Source organism: Mytilus californianus, unplaced genomic scaffold, assembly GCF_021869535.1.
Source record: "Mytilus californianus isolate M0D057914Y unplaced genomic scaffold, xbMytCali1.0.p SCAF_5, whole genome shotgun sequence".
NCBI lineage: Eukaryota > Metazoa > Mollusca > Bivalvia > Mytilida > Mytilidae > Mytilus > Mytilus californianus.
Genome location: NW_026262701.1, coordinates 120,707,978 through 120,729,188, shown reverse-complemented (window position 1 = coordinate 120,729,188; position 21,211 = coordinate 120,707,978). Strand labels below are relative to the sequence as shown.

Below are 21,211 nucleotides of genomic sequence, written 5' to 3'. Positions count from 1 at the left end.
TCCCGCTAACATGTTTAACACCGCCACATTCTGTATGTATGTGCCTGTCCCAAGTCAGGAGTCTGTAATTCAGTGATTGTCGTTTGTTTATGTGTTACATATTTGTTTTTCGTTCATTTTTTGTACATAAATTAGGCCGTTAGTTTTATCGTTTGAATTGTTTTACATTGTCATTTCGGGGCCTTTTATAGCTGATTGTGCGGTATGGGCTTTGCTCATTGTTGAAGGCCGTACGGTGACCTATAGTTGTTAATTTCTGTGTCATTTGGTCTCTTGTGGAGAGTTGTCTCATTGGCAATCATACCACATCTTCTTTTTTTATATATATATAGGCCAATTCACAGTAGAACCAAAGTTAGCCAAATTATCCTGGGGATATCTAGTCTATATTATCCTTGGGATATCTAGTCTAAATTATCCTTTGATATCTTGTCTAAATTATCCTTGGGATTCCTAGTCTAAATTATCCTTGGGATATCTAGTCTAAATTATCCTTGGGATATCTAGTATGAAATAGATATGCAATGCTTCTGCCTGCAGACAAACATAACATAGAACACTGAGGGAAATGAGACTAAAACTCATATCTAGAAAACAGTTATAGATAAAGAAAATCTTGCAGAAGCAAAATGTTCAGAATTTCAAAATCTCCCTACTGTCTCATTTGATTAAAATTGTCACACAACAATTTATAGGCATTATTGCTTTTTAATGACACCTTTTATTCATTTTTCCAATAGTAGGTCGAAGGGAATTTTTATCCCAGCAAAACAAGATCTATACAAACAAGTCAAAAAGGCCGAAATCGTCTCCTTTTGGGGTTATCTACCTTCAAAAGTGGTTTTTCCAATTTTGTGTTTTTGGTTAAAACTATAGTAAATAGAGAAGAACTCAAAGCAGCAAAAAATGGTCATTAAGACATGATCTACAAATAATTCAAGTAACTGAAACTTTCAACCGATTCCTTATAGGATGTATTGCACTTAAATCATGATTTTGACCAATTTAAATGACTAATATATTGAAACTGTAATAGATAAACAGAAATAACGAATTGAACGATTTATGATTATTTGTGTTATATTATATTTGGACGGTCCTGAAAAGGGCCTTATATGATTCTGGGTAGTGAAGATAGTTAAACACTCCCGTAGAAGTAGATATTAGCAAAAATGATTAGCAAGACAAGCCTTTGGCAACTAGATCCAACCAGTTACACCATATAAAAGTCAAGAAAGTTTGTCACAACAAATGTGTGTGACGGATAACGTCAACAATGACTTGTACTTGCTTATTAATTTAGAGTGATACCTTGTTACCTACAAAAAAACAACCCAGAAAACAGGGACCTACAAAGACATTAAAAGCTTTGATATCTGACTGAATGTTCGCAACATCCAGAACTTTTTAAACAGTCCAGAGAGAATGGCAGCACTTCAAACAATCCAAAAAAATGTTATCTGAAATTTGCTTGACAAAGGACGAACTCCTTTTTTTGCTCCTATGAAAAACCCAAAACAACTAGATATTGACCCACACAATTTCCATTCAACAGAAATGCTTCTGCATTGTATTCATGCAGAAATACCTGGTGAGCGATAAAAGCTAAAAGAGTTTCTTGTTTTTTTTTTGTTTGTTTGTTTTTTTTTTATTTTTACAAATGACAGGTAATCATGGTAATGATATAGATATTGCGTATGTGAGGAATATAAAAAATACGGAGATTTGGTATGATTGCCCGTGAGACAACTATTCACCAGAGTTCAAACGAAGTTGATGTAAGAGCTGCATTTTTTATTCTAATTTACATGTAGCTCCGACATCGTCTAAACGTTGATGAATAAGAACGCATGCATTTATCAATGAAAATATCAATAAATATCACGTGTTTCAAATCTTAAAAAATAAAGATTCCTATACGGTCTACCCCGTATTCTTTAAGAAATAATTGTTCCTGTTCCTTCTCTTTTCCAACGACTCAGGTATAGTCTAAATATTGTCTTTGAAAAGTTCGTAAATGTATATTCCATATCTCTAAAGCTCTGATATTGCCATTTAATTATTTAAACATCGTCTTACGAAATAGTCTAGCCTCGAAGATCTATTTAGGACTATTAATAGTCTTGCCTCGAAGATCTATTTAGGACTATTAATTTTGACTTTCGTTAGATAACATTACATCTCGTAATTATGATGGGAATAAATAAACACGACTATTAACTTTTACTTTTTATGTTGATTATTGGAGATAGAGTCATAACAATGCCATTTAATACATGAATTGTCGTCTTTAAACAAAGAAGTTAAAAGTTATTTCTCATACAATCTTTAAAGGATTTTAAGGGTAACAAAATTTGCAATTCTAGTAATGTTGAAGTACTCCATTGTTGACGACACTCAGGTGATTAATCAAACATAATTCAAATGAGAGATCAAAAGGCTGGGAATGTTTGAAAATATGGTCAAAATTGCTTTCGTTTCGCTTTGAGAAAAAAAAACGAGCCTTATGATCCCCTTTTTTCTTTGCATTTTTGGATTCAGCATAAAAAAGATCTACATAATTTGTGAACGCCCCTTTTTGGCGTGAGCCACCTGAAATGCCGTCGTGAGTTAAAACAAGCAAGCCCTTCCTTCTTAAAAATGTACTTCGTGATGCCGACTTTCTGCTGGTAAATGTGTCGAAGCGTGGAGGTTACAAGTATTTACATAGATTTCATGTCCAAACCTGATGTTTTAGTGAATGTGTAGGGATTGAGCGCACAGGCACTTGTCTCTGAAAAAAAAATCATATATACCTTCTTATAACATATTAAAGTGGTATAAATGGGGAAAAACATACAGAGACAAGTGCCTGCGGTCGATTCAAATAAGAAAAAAGTATATCGCGAATAACTGAAGAATCATATGGTTTCAATACCTAGAATATATATATTTTAAAAAGGTGCTGTGACGATGTACTAAACATGACGTCATATCAAAAAATCGTAACTAATTATCAAACGGAAACTACAAACAATAAATGTTCGGTTTATAACATTTTATAAAATTACTTAAAGGGGCATTAGCTGTCAAATTCATGTTCACTGATTTGACTCAAACTCTCATATTTGATATATAACATACTAAAACGTATATCCAAATTATAAAAAGTCTAAAATAAACAATTTACAATGCATGGGCTCGATAAAATGTATCGGCATTTCGTATGTATTTTAGTCTAGACGCCATCTAATAAACCATCGAGGTGACCTCCGAAGACTGCTGACGGTCATATAACTCGATATAAACATGAATATAGATATAAATAGATAGCGAATCGTGCAATTAGATTTTTCTAGGTCTGATTGATTTCATATTATAGGTCAAAAATATATGTTAATCACCGTTTTTACCTGTATAAGAATGAGTTTTTTTGTGGATCGAATCAGTCCATCAAATGGTTTACTCTTCTTTCACTTTCAATGTTGACATTATTTTCCTTTTAATAACTGAACACACCTAATTCACGCGTAACCCATCTCTAGCTAAGGGGTTAAATTGAAGGTCACATGAATACGGATTTAATGAGGTCGAATTATTCACTTGCAAGTGAATAATTCATCAGAGATGTTTCTTAGCTTATTTTGACAAAATTGATCCAAACCTGCTGCTAAAAGCGAATTAGTATTTCACTATTTCACTTCCATTAATGATTGAACAAAAAAATCATACTTTATTTTTTTTATCTCGTAGCTTATGACCTTTTTAAAAGACGACAATTCAAGTATTAGACTAGGTCCCCGATAAAATCGTAAATATTGGACGAGTTTATCATATATCAGTAAACGGAGCTCTCGATAGATAAAAAGGGTGTACTCGTATGAAAAATCCTTCTACACCAGTATAAAAAGGGGGGAGTTTTATCTGACAGAATATACATCCCCACCTTTAGCGTGTCTCGGATATTTTTTTTTTGCGTGGGCTTGTCGCGTGAAAATTTATTTTCACTTTAGTTCTTACCAGTCCAGAATATCCATTTTCTAAATCCTCCGGTCCCCACCAGAATATCAAATGGTCGCCCCCTTATCAATGGACCAGTTTGCTTATAAGAGGGTAAAACTCCATTTAGCTTACGGAAATCTTTGAATGAAGAATTTTTATGAAAGGCATATTCCATGCGAAGGACGAGAACTTTAGTTATTTTTATAATAAATGAAATTTCACATATTTAAAAGGCATTTAGGATGTGACAGACAAAAACAAATAATTAAAACAACCGCAACGATGAGACATAGAAAGCTTTCACAATGCCTCATTAGGTAAAATTGAGAATGGAAATGGGGAATATGTCAAAGAGACAACAACCCGACCAAAGAGCAGACAACAGCTGAAGGCCACCAATGGGTCTTCAATGTAGCGAGAAAATCCCGCACCCGGAGGTGGTCCTCAGCTGGCCCCTAACTAAAATCGTGTGCTAGTTCAGTGAAAATGGACGTCACACTAAACTCCAAAACATATAAATGAACTAAAATTAAAAAACATACTAGACTAACAAAGGCCAGGGGCTCCTGACTTGGGACAGGCGCAAAAATTCGGCGGGGTTAAACATGTTTTGTGAGATCTCAACCCTCCCCCTATACCTCTAGCCAATGTAGAATAAAGAAACACAAAGCAATACGCACAGTAAAACTCAGTTTAAAAGAAGTCCGAGTCCGATGTCAAAATAGGTGCATACTAGGGGTAATAGGTTTGTTTCTTCAAGATTTTTATTTCACATGTAATTGAAGAAAATATTGTCTATTAAACAAAAAAGAAGTGGAAAAAACACAACAGAATGATTGGGAAGATTTTGTTATAATATAATGTAAGTTTGGATTTTCTAACATAAGTTATTATAGCGTTATGTCCAGAACTATACATTAAAGGAGTTTTCGTTTAAAACTAATAGTAATAACAATCGAAAGTCAGGATCAATTATTCAGCACATATTACTTTTTAGCCATATTTGACATGCAAGTTAATAGCTGTAGTCATTTAGTCATGTAACATGCTAAATTCTGACAGAGATTGTTTGTTGGAGACATATTTCAAAATATAATAGCTTTTCAGATCAACGAATGGAAATAAAATTGTTTTTCAGTTGACATTTCAGTTCCGATTTAACATCTTGTATATACCACCATCAACCGTTGGCCTGCATTTGATATAACCAGCTTAAATTAAATCATGAAAGCTTTGATAACATTTTATATGCTGCAATTAACCTGGTATGCATTAGTATTATGACTGGTACTTTTACATGAATTAACTTCCTCTAGTATTATCTAATCACACCCGTTATGATTATGTAAAACAAGAACTAAAAGATTAAAGCTATATCATACTCTAAATTCCCCTGGAAGTAATCTGTTTTAGAATAATAATTCACATCAATGTTAATTTAGTTTACTGTACAAGTGAAAGCAGACTACGCACTACTTTGATGAACGATAAACTGTTTTTGATGGGTTCCTGTCTCTACTAATTGTTTTCAGCTTTCGTATACTCCTTCTACTGTACATTCATCTACTACTACTAAGATATAAGAAGATGTGGTATGAGTGCCAATGAGACAACTCTCCATCAAAGTCAAAATTTATAAAAGTAAACCAATATAGGTCAAAGTACGGTCTTCAACACGGAACCTTGGTTCACACCGAACAGCAAGCTATAAAGGGCCCCAAAAATTACTAGTGTAAAACCATTCAAACGGGAAAACCAACGGTCTAATCCATATAAAAAACGAGTAACGAGAAACACTACGAACCACATCAACAAACGACAACTACTGAACATCAGATTTCTGACTTAGGACAGGTGCAAACAAATGCAGCGGGTTTAAACGTTTTAATGGTACCAAACCTTCACTCTTATCTGAAACAATAGTGTAACATCACAACATAGAAAGACACACTATAAAATATCAATTGAAATGGCTTAACTCAATCAAAAGACATATTAACACCAGTGAACATACACTGAACAAAACTTCTCCATTTCCTTACTGCTGTTCATTCTCTTACCCCTTCTCCTTCTACTACTACTTCTACAACTACCACTACTGTAATAACAATACTAGTGATGATAGTAATAATATAAAGTACTATATAATCAAAATATTCTAGTTTTCAAAATAATTGAGAAATTATTTTACTGTACTTTAACACATAGTGAAAGTACTTTGATATCCTATAAACTGTTTTTGATGAGTTCCTTACTTTAATGTAATCACAATCCTTCGCCGTCTACTACTACTATCACTACAAACCAGTAAAAGTCTGAAATGGCCTATATCTGTACTCGACTGTACTGATTTTTACTCGACCAGTCTGAATTGGTCTGAATTTTACTTGACATAACTAGACCCCAGTCTTAACCATACTCGACTGTACTGATTTGTACTTGACCCTTATCTTTGCCATTGAAAATAGTCTGAACCATACTCGACCAGTCTGAAACAGTCTTAACCCATTCTCGACCTGTACTCGACCTATTTTTTTCAGTCTAAACCATACTCGACCAAAGGTCTGAACAATACTCGACCAGTCTGAACCATACTTGACCAAATAACCTCTACTTTTTCTAAATTTTAACTGTTAAAATAAATTTCTTTTTAACTGACATGACAACTGCCACAATAAAATAAAGATATATTATAAAAACAGTTTTTTTACATTCTTACATGATTCTCAGATTTATCGATGAGATAGTTAAATCAAATTATCTTATATAATAATTTAATTATATTAATTTTAAGTTTTAGAGTTTTTTTTTAAAAAAGATTTTCTTTTACCTAAAAACCACACCTATACTGAGGGTAATTAAACCTTATTAAGGTGCTTCTTGTTTGGCATGTGTTTTTAAAAAAAATTAATTTTCCTAAATTCCTAAATAAAAACTACATAGGTTTCATGGTTACATACAAAAAATGTACAATAGTTATATAATTATCTTTTTAATGAGATAACAACAGCCAACAAAATCACTGAAATTGTTTATTAGAAATATATCTATTATTATAATTTGGGATATATTATATACAATATAAAGCAAAAAGGGATAAAAATTAAAGAAATTAAAAAAATTGTTCTTCTGATTAGTGGTGAAGTATAAAGTAATACCTCCTGCTTTTGGCAAACTCATGAAAAAGATCACACCTGGTCAGAGAGTATTAAATTCTAAATAACATTCATTCAAAATTGCAACATCCTGTGAAACTTAAATCGCAAGGCCTTTTGAATTCACTAGATAAGTAATACACGAGTTTAAGAAAAATAGGGCTTTCTTTTTACCTGTAAAACACACATGTACTGAGGTAATTAAACCTTATTAAAGTGCTTCTTGTATGCCATGTCTTTAATTTTGACAAAAATTATTTAAATTTAATTGAAATAAATTTTTACTGTAACTTTGGAACACATTTCCTTTTTTAAAAGTTTATCACAGGATTACTATGGAAGTTCTATTATCATGATTATATTAAATTCTTGGTTTAACAAAACAAAGGTGTCATTTTTTAAATTTATTAAGTTGCTTTATATGCTATTTTATATATATTTTAATAAAAAAAATGTTCACTGCATTACTAACTAAACTCAAGTGACACCATAAATCTATACAAGGCTTAAGTTAATGGTGAAAATTGTCCAGTAACCATAAAATATGTCTGAAACATTCAAAAAATTTTGAATAACATTGAAAATATTAGTCACAATTCAGTTTTGAGATTATTTGATCAGCTTGTTATATTTTTATTTTAAAGGTGATAGATATATATGTATGTATATAAGATTAGTGTTGATGAAAATGGTGATGAAGTTATATTATGTTTATTGTGAAATTTTGGTTTCAATGCTATATTGAATACATTTTTAATTTCAAATTGTTGTTCAAATTTCTAGTTAGGGGGAATAGCTGTTGTTAAAAACAGTTCCTAAATTGATGAAATACAAAAGATATATACAAAAAATAGGTCTAGATTGGTTAAGACTTGGTCGAGTATGGTTCAGACTAGGTCGAGTATGGTTCAGACTAGGTCGAGTATGGTTCAGACTAGGTCGAGCATGGTTCAGACTAGGTCGAGCATGGTTCAGACGCGTATAAAATGGTTAAGTACTGGTCGAGTAAGGGTCGAGTACAAGTTCAGACTGTTAAGTATGGTTCAGACTACAGTCGAGTATTATCAAGTAAATTTCAGACCAATTCAAACTGGTCGAGTAAAAATTAGTACAGTCGAGTACAGATATAGGCCATTTCAGACTTTTACTGGTTTGTAGTGTATCCTTTAACTACTCCAACTCCCTCTCCTCCATCTAATCATTTTCATTTACCACCTATTTCTACTCCCACTACTCTTCCTACTCCTCCTGTATTACTACTTATACATGTAATACTAGTGATGATCCTCCTGTATTACTACTTATACATGTAATACTAGTGATGATCCTCCTGTATTACTACTTATACATGTAATACTAGTGATGATCCTCCTGTATTACTACTTATGTAGATATAGGAAGATGTGGTATGAGTGCCAATGAGACAACTCTCCATCCAAGTTACAATTTATAAAAGTAAACCATTATAGATTATACATGTAATACTAGTGATGATAATAAATACTGAATAACAAAAATTAACCTAGTTTAGAAAGAATTTAAGAAACAACCTTAGTTTTTGTACTATAAGGTTGCTCTCTCCTTGATGTATATCCACATCTCCTATTTGAATGAAAATTTATAGTTAACCTTATGTGCTGATAAATTCTTATTGCACTTTTGTTTTCGCACTATTGTCAATAATTGACAGGGTCAACACAAATACCCAATGGACGTATCATGTAAAATCATAAGCCGTATTCTTATTGTTTATCCAAACATACAGTTATAATAAAATAATTAAGACATCATGTGCCCGTGATATTTATCACTTTACTCCTGAACAGACGAGAGTTATTTGACCCTTGTTGAAGACACAAGAAAATGAAATATCTCTCTGTTTCAAAATATTGTATCGCAGTTTAGAAAATAACCTTGTATAAATTATGGTAATGTTTGGTTCTCTATGGACAGAGGATCCTTTGTAAACAAGTGATGAAATTGAACCTCCCCGGAACCAAAATTATTATCCTGTTGTATTGTGAAATTGATACTGTGAATTTGAAAAAGGACATACTTTCTGGTGTCATTGAAACAATAGATACAGGTTTTCAAAGAGTATGTCGCTATTTCCTTATTTCTATGTATATAATATGTCTATGTTTCTTGAGAATCTGAAGACTACATGCTGTCCTGACATCTACTAATTCTGTTCCGCATGGATGATTTGATGCAGAGTACAATTATTCATACGAAGGAGCATGGAGTTCAGCATTCGTTTTCTAAGGATGATATTAAGTACAAAATAACAAAGATTTAAGTTGAACACAATTCATATGCACACAAGGAAAAATATAGAAAATAAAATGTAAATAAACGACAGGAATTGTTAAGACAGATTAATGTGAATATAGAATTCTTACTGTGTATCAAAAGCAGTTTTATACCAGTTCAAATTGGAGATCGAATAGGTTTTCATGACAGGGGAATTAATTTGACATTTACATCCACGTTATAACAGTTTTCTAATATAGATTAAAATATTGAACTGATACAGCTGTTACAGATTAGTAAATGCTGAACAAGCAGATTTTAAATATAAAAAAATGACGTAGTTAGTATGATTTATGATGTTTTGAATTTATTTTGGTATATAATACTCATTTACAAAATTGGATTTATTTTTTTAAATTTAGAAAATATAATTGTACACCATTATGGCATAAATATAGTAGATTTGATATATGTATCGATGGTGATTCTAAGACATCTGAAATGAAGTGTCCTAGCTAGCACATATTATGAAGACACTTTGCACGAAGCGCAACGAGCGTACTTATAAGTGTGTCTCTTCAATTGCTCTCTTATTGATTTTAGATATGGACCAAAATTAATTCAGTTGTTGAATTAGTAGATAATATTAAAACAATTTATTGATTATAGTAAATTATCAATATTATTGACATTCCTTCATATTCATCTGCTATTTACTGTGTATCAATGGTGTCACGTGCCTTTAAATGATAACGGTCAATAAAAGAATAAATTTATTTAACTGCTACATAGGTATGTGTGTATTGCAGTGACTAAATAAAAGAAATAAGACGTTTTGAGTGTGTCAACTGAAATAGGAAATATTCATAATTTGTTCTTATATTAAAATTGAGAATGGAAATGGGGAATGTGTCAAAGAGACACCAACCCGACCAAAGAGCAGAAAACAGTTGAAGGCCACCAATCAATACAGCGAGAAAATCCCGCACCCGAAGGCGGGCTTCAGCTGGCTCCTAAACAAAAATGTGTACTTGTGTATGTGCCTGTCCCAAGTCAGGAGCCTGTAATTCAGTGGTTGTCGTTTGTTTATGTGTTACATATTTGTTATTCGTTCATTTTTTGTACATAAATTAGGCCATTAGTTTTCTCGTTTGAATTGTTTTACATTGTCATTTCGGGGCCTTTTATAGCTGACTGTGCGGTATGGGCTTTGCTCATTGTTGAAGGCCGTACGGTGACCTATAGTTGTTAATTTCTGTGTCATTTGGTCTCTTGTGGAGAGTTGTCTCATTGGCAATCATACCACATCTTCTTTTTTATAGTTCAAAGAAAAGGGACGTCACACTAAACTCCAAAACATATAAATGAACTAAAATTTAAAAAAACTGTCAATTGTTTTGATGGAAAAAAACTAAGCTGTAACATGATCTTATATTTTGTTTATTACACGTTTCAAATTGAAAGCTCTTTTTCTTTTTTTCTTTATTTTCTTTTTTTTTTGTCTTTCAGAATAAAATGAGTGGTAGTACTGTGGTGGAAGATCCGGGAATTCCCCTAGTAGACCGCCGGAACGGGAAATATAATAAATACGTGCAAGATGACAGTCAGAACGGAAGTCATGCAGATTTATCAGCACTTGGACCTCCTGGAAAATTTGATAATATTAGTTATCGACTTAGTCGACGAAAGTCACTAATCAAACGACGTCGGATTTGTGTAAATATAGAATGCACACTGGCATTGATAGGAATGATTGTCATGCTAGTAGAAAATGAACTTATATTTGCACATAAGATAACAAAATCAGATGCCGTATCAATATTTTTAAAGAGTGGTATATCTGTATCGACCCTTTTACTCTTAATGGCTGTAATTGGATATCACGTGATTGGCATACAACTGCACATGACTGACAATAGTCTAGAAGACTGGCGACTAGCAGTAAACTTTCCGGCTACATTTGTGAAAATCTTAATAGAGCTGATGGTTTGTGCCATTCATCCAATTCCAGGCAATATAACAACTCACGTGACCGATCCTAAGAGTGAAGGACATGATGTATCTATAGATGCTATTTTATCAATTCTCATGCTGATGAGATTTTATTTAGTAGGGAAATTTCTGGTGGTGCACAGTCGACTTCTTACCAATACGGCTACACAAAGTCTGGGAGCATTAAACAAAGTCAAGATTAATACAGTTTTTATTTTTAAAGCGTTAATGTCAACAATGCCAGGTACGATCCTAATATTTATTATGCTTGCAATTCTTCTTTCTAGCACGTGGGCAATGCGCACCTGCGAAATATACTACCATCCTGACCCAGAGCACTCAACATTTTTCAACTGCATGTGGATGATCGCCATTACCTTTTTAACAGTTGGATATGGTGATATTTACCCCAACTCTTACTGTGGCAGGTTTGTCGCTGTATCGACTGGATTAATGGGCGTAGGAACAACTGCGCTGTTAGTTGCTGTCCTAGCTCAGAAATTAGAACAATCTAGAGCTGAAAAATATGTACACAATTTTGTTTATAGGGCTCAGTTAGATAAAGAAAGAAAACACGCGGCATCAGATGTTATTAAATACGTCATACAGTTATGGCGAATGAAAAAACACAGCGAAGTTAGCGACAGAAAAAGAATTCGATTACATGGAAAACTGTTGCAAGCTATTTCCAATATGAGAGAAGCTAAAAATGAGAAATCATCCATTGGCGAGAGTGCTATAGGTGTTATAGAAATATCCAAATCTGTCAATGACGTCTATGATATCGTGGAAAAAATGGAGGATTCGAACAAAGAACTGAAAGATCAAGTTAACAATATGGAATCAAAACTTTCAGAAATGTCAACTAAAATGGACGCCTTATTTACAGCCATGATGAGAAAATAATAAAGTTATCTGAACGATTTGAGATTGTAACTCATTGCATTAGAATCATAAACATAATCATACATATCTCGCCAAATACCGTTTATCAATATCACCAAATACCATTCAGGTGAAATATAACATGCGTCAAATGAAATGGCTAAGACCTAAATCGCCATTCTGTTTCCTGTAAAAAGAACAATTGAATTGTCAAGTGGCAAAGATAGAACTAATTTTTGTATATGGAAATTTTGAAAATCTTGTAGTCGAATTGAACTGTTTTGCAACATTTTCCAGTTGTAAAAAGGATGGATTCATCAAACCTAGTCCCTAATCTTTATCTTAAACTAACATACATGTATGTAATATGTATAGAACTGCAGCAGATAAATTGCAACTTGATGGAAATTAGTTGGACGAAAGGAACAGGGAAACAAATAAGCAGTTCGAGACCTGAAATGAAGAAAGGCTTTTATGACGAACATCTGTTAAATTAATCAGCAGACATTTAATTCTTCTTTTTTCGATGCACCGGTATTAGTGAAACATTTTAAGTAAACATTCTCACCAAGTTGGGATCCTCATTATTATGGTATGTTCACAGAGTCATTTAGTTTGTATAAATATCATTGGGACATCAAAATGTAGTCGGAACTTATCGACCACAAAAAGTAGTCGGAATTTATCGACCACAAAAAACTTATCGACCACAAATAGAAGTCATAACCTATCGATCACAAAGAGTAGTCGAAACTTATCGACCAAAAAAACTTATCGACCACAAAAATAAGTCATAACTTATCGATCACAAAGAGTAGTCGGGACTTATCGACCAGGTTAACATCCAGATGATGGTTTACAATATTTACTTCTTTAGAACTTCAGCATTATAATGATTGAGCTTCCGAGTTCTAATCAACATAGGTCTACTTAATTTCGGTGAAGGTTAGATATAGGATTGGATAATGCGGGTAGAATTTGTAGTGAAAGACAGATATGCGACATAAACATTGAACTTATCCAATATATTTCGTATTTACATACTTGGTATCTTTCATGCAACACCAAGAATTAATAGATTCATTAAAACAATAACAGTTATAAGTGCAAATAGATAAAAAGAACCATGAGTATCATTGTATAGACTAGTAATACAAATATAGAACAGTTAACTATAAGAAATGCTTTTATAGTTATATTTTACCTCAAATTAAAAAAAACAACATACAAAATAACAAATATATTCTTATTTTACCTCAAATTAATACAAAATAACAAATCAATTCAAATAATATTTGTTTTCTATAATTAATTCTTTGTACACTAACATGCTTTTTTTATATTTAAATGGTCGTAGTTGACGACAAAACAAATTGATTGATTTTTTTAAATAATGTCACAAATTAAATCTTGCTGGAAAATTTTTGAACTACTTAGTTCCGCCCATGTAAATTTGTCGTTGTTAACACTTGTTAATCAGATAAGGCTAAAAATAATAAAAAAAAAAAAAATCTATAATTTGATTTGTCAGAAAGCTATAGCAAATCACCATTTTTCAAAATTCCTTACTGCCGAAACGTTCTGAGCAATTAATCATCCCTATATAACAAATATTGTGTGAAATAAGTATAGAATAGGATTTCTGTCTGTGGATTAATTCTAGGTTTAGACAATTAACATAGAGCCACAGACCAACTGTCATTGTTGGAATTGTAATGTCTATTTATGACCACTATTTATTTGGCAATCATGCAAATTATGCTACAGTTAAAAAAGTTTTTTGTCGCTGCGGTAATGGAAATTTATTTTTACTGTTTTTACAGTAATGGATGACTTGAAGTCTTACTACCGCTGTATTTGATATAATGTTACATTGTTGCATATAGCTCTGTATGTATGTAATTAGATTGGATATTGTGCATAATATGTAATGTCCTGCGAAAGACAAATCAACGTATGTATATAATTTAAAAGTAACAACTTTGATTTGTTGGTTTCCCTGTATCTAAATCACCTTACATCAAATTGCATATCATGGCTTTGTGACTACAAATACACATGGCCCAGCCTTAACAACTTCACCCTGGTCTTATCACCGACGTCAAAATAATTGGCAAGACTTTATCAAGTCAACTTCCCGTTTGCATGTAAAGCAAAGAAAAACTATTGGTTCTATCACGAAACACTTAAATACAATCCGAAAAATCGATTTTCAGATTTTCATAATAATGATATTGTAAAATATTAGCTGCTAGACACAATATAAAGCCTTTTTGAACGCTGCTCTCACTCTATTGAAAGCTTCACTTTGTAATTTGCTGCTGATATTTGACAGTATCAATATGGAGAAAACCTTATAAGCGGTAAATATTAAAGTAGTATGGGAATGACTGAATTATTTCATACCTTATCACAATGTTGTTTACATCGTTTGTTTTTCCCCCCAAAAAATATAATAAAAGTCATAGGGCACTCAGCTTGTTTTCAAGCTAAAGGTGGGGATAAATGGTCACATTTTGTATTTAATATACAGGAAAAAACACTATTGTGTGAAAAGAAAAAGACAAAATGACAGAATTTTTGAATAAAATATAAGAAAATGGCTCTTATAAAATATTTTTAAGGGAGTAAAGTGTTATCACCATGCTTTTAATAGTTCTATACTACAAAATAGAAAAACTTACTCTACATTCCTGGATACTACAAAATAGAAAAACTTACTCTACATTCCTGGAAAAAATTATTATTCGAGTCATCGCCCTTCTCTAAGTTTTGATTTTTTAATCAGTCAAACAATATTCTTTATTTGTAAAAACAATCGTAACAATACTATAAAATCACACAATTTTCTTCTTTTAATGAAAATCTAATAAAAGAAAGCCTTCCTGTCTAAAAAATTGCAGTCTTCATTAAAAATCTGGACCGATTGTTTTCTGCTATTTTAACCATACAAGATGGCGGAAGTTTTTCATACTTCATTAATATAAAAAAAAGATATATATTTAGAAAATCTGCACTCTTGTCAGGCAATATTGTTCCGTATTGTAAGCATGTCTGAAAATAGTAAGATTTCTTTGTGCATAATTATGTCTTGTCTTTGGAAAATCAGGGATCCCACATGAAATCTTTTAAGTTTAAGCTATGCTGAACTGTTAAGTTTGCGTTCTTAAATTCGTGGTATGTATGTTTGTATGTCAATTACTGTTAATTATAGTTTGTTGGTTATTATGCTCAAATGGTCACATAAATGTTAAAAAAATAAAATTGAAAATATTTTATTAATTTGTTGTTGTTGTTGTTTCCAGCGTTTCCTAGGCAACCTTGAACAAATAACTAACTTTTGGAAATCTTGATTTATAGATATTCAGGAATAAATAGGAAGACTTTACTAAGGCATCGACCCAACAACTAAAACATACGGTTTACAAGTCTACAAAAGTTTTGAATCGATTCAAATTTAAATATCAAATATCTGCATTCAAATTCAATTTTCAATCTATGAATGTTCATAAAAACCCAATAATAACTATTGTCTGTTAAATTTTACTAAAAACCCAACGATAGAGATATTTATTAGAGTAAAATCCAAACAATGGAATTGCTACCAAATACATGAGATAATTTAATAAACAATAAAAAATACATACAAACGTGTACCATTTACAATACATATTAAAAAAAAGATATATTCTTAGTTAGATTTTTACAACACTTTTACTAAAATAGATTTGGCTCGTTTAATTTCAATTTAATTTTGACAAAACATTTATTTTGACCTGTTGCAAAAATTTTAAAAAAATCAAGACAATTGAACCACACAATGTACAGGAATAATTTCATTGGATATATTGCAATTTGAATTACACTAATTTTGATCATTGAGAAGCTTGATTTCTCTTAAATGATAAAAGTAGATTAAAGCGTTCAGCTGATTTTTAGAGAGTAAACTCACTTAAGTGTTCTGTACTCCCTTAAATCTAATAGCAGATGAATGTAAACAGCTGTAGGGTAATGACAGGTAAAACCCAGCAGATGAATGTAAACAGCAGCAGGGTAATAAATTGTAAAACATACATCAGATGTATGTTAACAGCTGCAGGGTAATAAATGGTAAAATTCACATCAAGTGAATGTAAACAGCTGCAGGTTAGAGATGATAAAACGCATACCAGATGAATGTTAACAACTGCAGGTTACTAAACGATAAAACACATATCAGATAAATGTTAACAGCTGCAGAGAATAAATGTTAAACACACATCAAATGTATGTAAACAGCTGCAGGATAATAAATGATAAACCACACATCAGATGAATGTTAACACCTACAAGGTAATAACAGACAACACGACTTCCCTCAAATAAACATAAAAAGTATCTACTGGATTCATTTTTATTCGTGGTATACCAATTTTCGTGGGTTTCATGGGTCACAGCGAACCACGAATTTAAGAATTCAACGAAGAATAATCGCGAGAAATGTGTATAGAGTCGCGCGTTTATTTCCGGTTATGTCATGCAGTTCTAGTATAGTGTTGACTAGCGATATACATTGTAACATAACACATGTTTTTATTGAAAGAAGATACAAGTATTTTGATTAAATCAATAATAAATATGTTGAATATCAGTGATAATTTACTTTTTAAAATTGATTAAAACTGTTCATGGAAAATAACTGCAAGTTGTCAATTACCGTGTCATAGTTTGGTTTACTGGTGATTAAAAATCAATAGGATTAAGTACGTGTATATACAGCCCGTATGTAATATTGTTTATGACAGGAACATTTATTTTCACACCTTTTACTTATATGACTGTTTATAATATTGTGATTACGGAAATGAGCTTTCAATCATAAAGTTTTGAACGCCTTATAAAATGTCGACAAGATTTTATAAATTGTAAAACAAACAAATAATTAGTTGTCTCTGTCCATTGTTTCAATAGAAGTTTTCAATGAACACTGTAACCTAGAATGACCAAGCAAGGATTTTGACGATTCAAAACTTTTTCAATGAATTCCTTCTTTTTTGTTTGTTTTATTATTGATCAAATCAAGGAGGTTATATGATCTCCTAAATGAAAAAGAAATCCACGAATTACGTATCTGAATTTTTTTTTGTAATCAGCGATCCACGAATTTACGTAAACCACGAAACGTCTTTTTTCTCTATCCACGAAAATTGATACCCACGAAAATAAATGAATCCACAGTAAATAAGGAAATGGAATGAGTTATATAGGTTATTAATGGTAAAACACACATAAGACGAATGTAAACAACTGCAAGGTAATAACAGGTTAAACAGATATCAGATTAATGTAAACAGCTGCAGGGTGATAACAGGTTAAACAGATATCTGATTAATGTAAACAGCTGCAGGGTAATAACAGGTTAAACAGATATCAGATTAATGTAAACAACTGCAAGGTAATAACAGGTTAAACAGATATCAGATTAATGTAAACAGCTGCAGGGTAATAACAGGTTAAACAGATATCAAATTAATGTAAACAACTGCAGGGTAATAACAGGTTAAACAGATATCAGATTAATGTAAACAGCTGCAGGGTAATAACAGGTAAAACACACATCAAGTGAATGTAAACAGCTGCAGGTTAATGAATGATAAAACGCATACCAGATGAATGTTAACAGCTTCAGGTTACTAAACGATAAAACACACATCAGATGAATGTTAACAGCTGAAGAGAATAAATGGTAAAACACACATCAAATGTATGTTAACAGCTGTAGGATAATAAATGATAACCACAGTTCAGATGAATGTTAACACCTGCAAGGTAATAACAGGTTAAACACATATCAGATGAATGTTAACAGCTGCAGGGTAATAAATGGTAAAGCACATATCAGATGAATGTAAACAGTTGTAGTGTAATAACAGGTAAAATCCAGCAGATGAATGTAAACAGCTGCAGGGTAATAAATGGTAAAAAAACACACATCAGATGTATGTTAACAGCTGCAGGGTAATGAATGCTAAAACGCACATCAAGTGAATGTAAACAGCTGCAGGTTAATAAATGGTAAAACACACATCAGATGAATGTTAACAGCTGCAGGATAATAAATGGTAGAACACACATTAGATGTATGTAAACAGCTATAGGGTAATAATTGATAAAATGCACATTAGATGAATGTAAACAACTGCAGGGTAATAACTGGTAAAACACACATTAGGTGAATGTAAACAGCTGCAGGTTAATGAATGATAAAACACATGCCAGTGTTAACAGCTGCAGGGTAATAAATGGTAAACCACACATCAGATGCATGTAAACAGCTGCAGGGTAATAAATGGTAGATTACACGCAAGATGAATGTAAACAGCTGCAGGGTAATAAATGGTAAAACACATATCAGATGAATTTAAACAGCTGCAGGGTAATAAATGGTAAAACACACATCAGATAAATGTAAATAGCTGTAGGGTAATGACAGGTAAAACACATCAAATGAATGTAAACAGCTGCAGGGTAATAAATGGTAAAACACACATTAGATGTATGTAAACAACTGCAGCATAATAAATGGTAGAACACACACCAGATCAATGGTAACAGCTGCAGGGTAATAAATGGTAAAACACACATCAGATGAATGTTAACAGCTGCAGGGTAATAAATGGTAAAACACACATCAGATGAATGTAATCAGCTGTAGGGTAATGACAGGTAAAACACACATCAGATAAATTTAAACAGCTGCAGGGTAATAAATGGTAAAACACACATCAGATGAATGTTAACAGCTGCAGGGTAATAAATGGTAAAACACACATCAGATGAATGTTATCAACTGTAGGGTAATGACAGGTAAAACAAAGGAGATAAATTTAAACAGCTGCAAGGTAATAAATGGTAGAACACACATCAGATGAATGTGAACAGCTGCAGGGTAATAAATGGTAAAACACACATGCGGTGAATGTAAAGAGTTGTAGGGTAATGAATTATAAAACACACACCAGATGAATGTTAACAGCTGCATGGTAATGAATGGTAAAACACACATCAGATGAATGTAAACAGCTGTAGGGTAATGATAGGTAAAATCCAGCAGATGAATTAAAACAGCTGCAAGGTAATAAATGGTAGAACACACATCAGATGAATGTAAACAGCTACAGGGTAATAAATGGTAAAACACACATCAGATAAATGTAAACAGTTATAGGGTAATGAATAATAAAACACACACCAGATGAATGTTAACAGCTGCATGGTAATAAATGGTAAAACACACATCAGATGTATGTTAACAGCTGCAGGGTTATAAATGGTAAAACATACATCAGATAAACTTTAACAGCTTTAGGGTGATAAATGGTTAACCACACATTAGTTGAATATAAACAGCTGTAGGGTAATAAATGATAAACCACACATTAGGTGAATATAAACAGCTGCAGAGGTTAATTACAGGTAAAACACATCAGATGAATGTAAACAGCGGCAGGGTAATAACAGGTAAAACACAACAGATGAATATTAACAGCTGCGGGGTAATAAATGGTAAAAAACACATCAGATAAATGTTAACATCTGTAGGTAAAAAAATGGTAAAACGCAAATCTGATGAATGTTAACAGCTGAAGGGTTGTAAATGGCAAAACACATATCAGATGAATGTAAACAGCTGCAGAGTAATAAATAGTAAAAGACACATCAGATGATGTAAACAGCTGCAGGGTTGTAATTGGTAAACCACACATCAGATTAATGTTAACAGCTGCCATGTAATAAATGATAAAACACACATCAGATGAATGCTAACAGCTGCAGGATTATAAATAGTAGAACACATATCAGATGAATGCAGATAGCTGCAAAGGTTAATAATTGGTAATTCACACATCAGATGAATGTAAAGAGCTGCAGGGTAATAACAGGTAAAACACATCAGATGAATGTTTACAGTTGCACGTTAATAAATAGTAAGACACACATTAGATGAATGTATACAGCTGCAGGTTGGGATGGGCTAGGATGAAAAATGTTGTCCTGCATTTTTGTTAGTTGTAATCTCTCTCCTGCCTTTTTATTTTTCACTCTATTCGGTCCTGCCTTTTTTTATAAGTTTATCCTGACTTTTTTACATAAATTGTCAACCTGCCTTTTTTTTGCAAAGTTACTCATTCTGCCCTTTTCTTACTCAAAACTCCTGTCCTGCCTTTTTTCAAATTTTATCCTACTGCAGTGTAATTAATGGTAAACCACACATCACATCAATGTTTACAGCTACGTCATAAAGTAGCATCAGGTGAAAATGCATATTGAATAACATAATTAGGGAGCTACCATTTGATTTTTATGGGGGGGGCTAGGATGAAAAATTTTGTCCTGCCTTTTTATTTTTCCCTCTATTCGGTCCTGCCTTTTTATTTTTCACTCTATTCGGTCCTGCCTTTTTTTTTTTAGTTTATCCTGACTTTTTTGTTTTACATAAATTGTCATCCTGCATTTTTTTTTTTACAAATAATCTCATCCTGCCTTTTTTTTTACTCAAAACTCCTGTCCTGCCTATTTTTTTCAAATTTCATCCTAGCCCCCCCCATAAAAATCAAATGGTAGCTCCCTTATATAATACACCAGAAGAGGTTGCGTCAGGTAAAACTATATAACCCGTCAATGATTACATCTACTGTGGCTATGTCATCAAAAATTACATACTCTACCAATGTATACAGCTTTTTACGTTACCTGAGTTAAAATATGTATCGTATACAGCTGAAGATAAAAGTACATATCAAATCAATGTTCACTGCTGTAACGGTGATGATGGGACGTTTCTCCTTCTTCAGACAATCTCTGTAAATGTCAGATTCTATATATATATATTTACTGTCCACACAGACTGAAGAATCGATGGACAACTGGGAATTCAAATTTCGTTTATTTATTCCGGTTAGATC

At 32.3% G+C, this 21,211-nt stretch overlaps 1 protein-coding gene across 4 annotated transcripts in view; it reads left to right on the top strand.

The window, feature by feature from the left end:
• The window catches only part of LOC127700919 (small conductance calcium-activated potassium channel protein 2-like), a 75,430-nt gene extending 59,882 nt beyond the window's left edge, over window positions 1–15,548 (top strand). For all 4 annotated transcript variants that reach the window (XM_052204641.1, XM_052204642.1, XM_052204643.1 and 1 more), the window contains exon 2: window positions 10,899–15,548. In XM_052204641.1, coding sequence (XP_052060601.1) covers window positions 10,899–12,287 — 1,389 coding nt within the window. In that variant the 3' untranslated portion in view covers window positions 12,288–15,548. The remainder of the gene's footprint in view (window positions 1–10,898) is intronic.
• The last annotated feature ends 5,663 nt before the right edge of the window (window positions 15,549–21,211 follow it).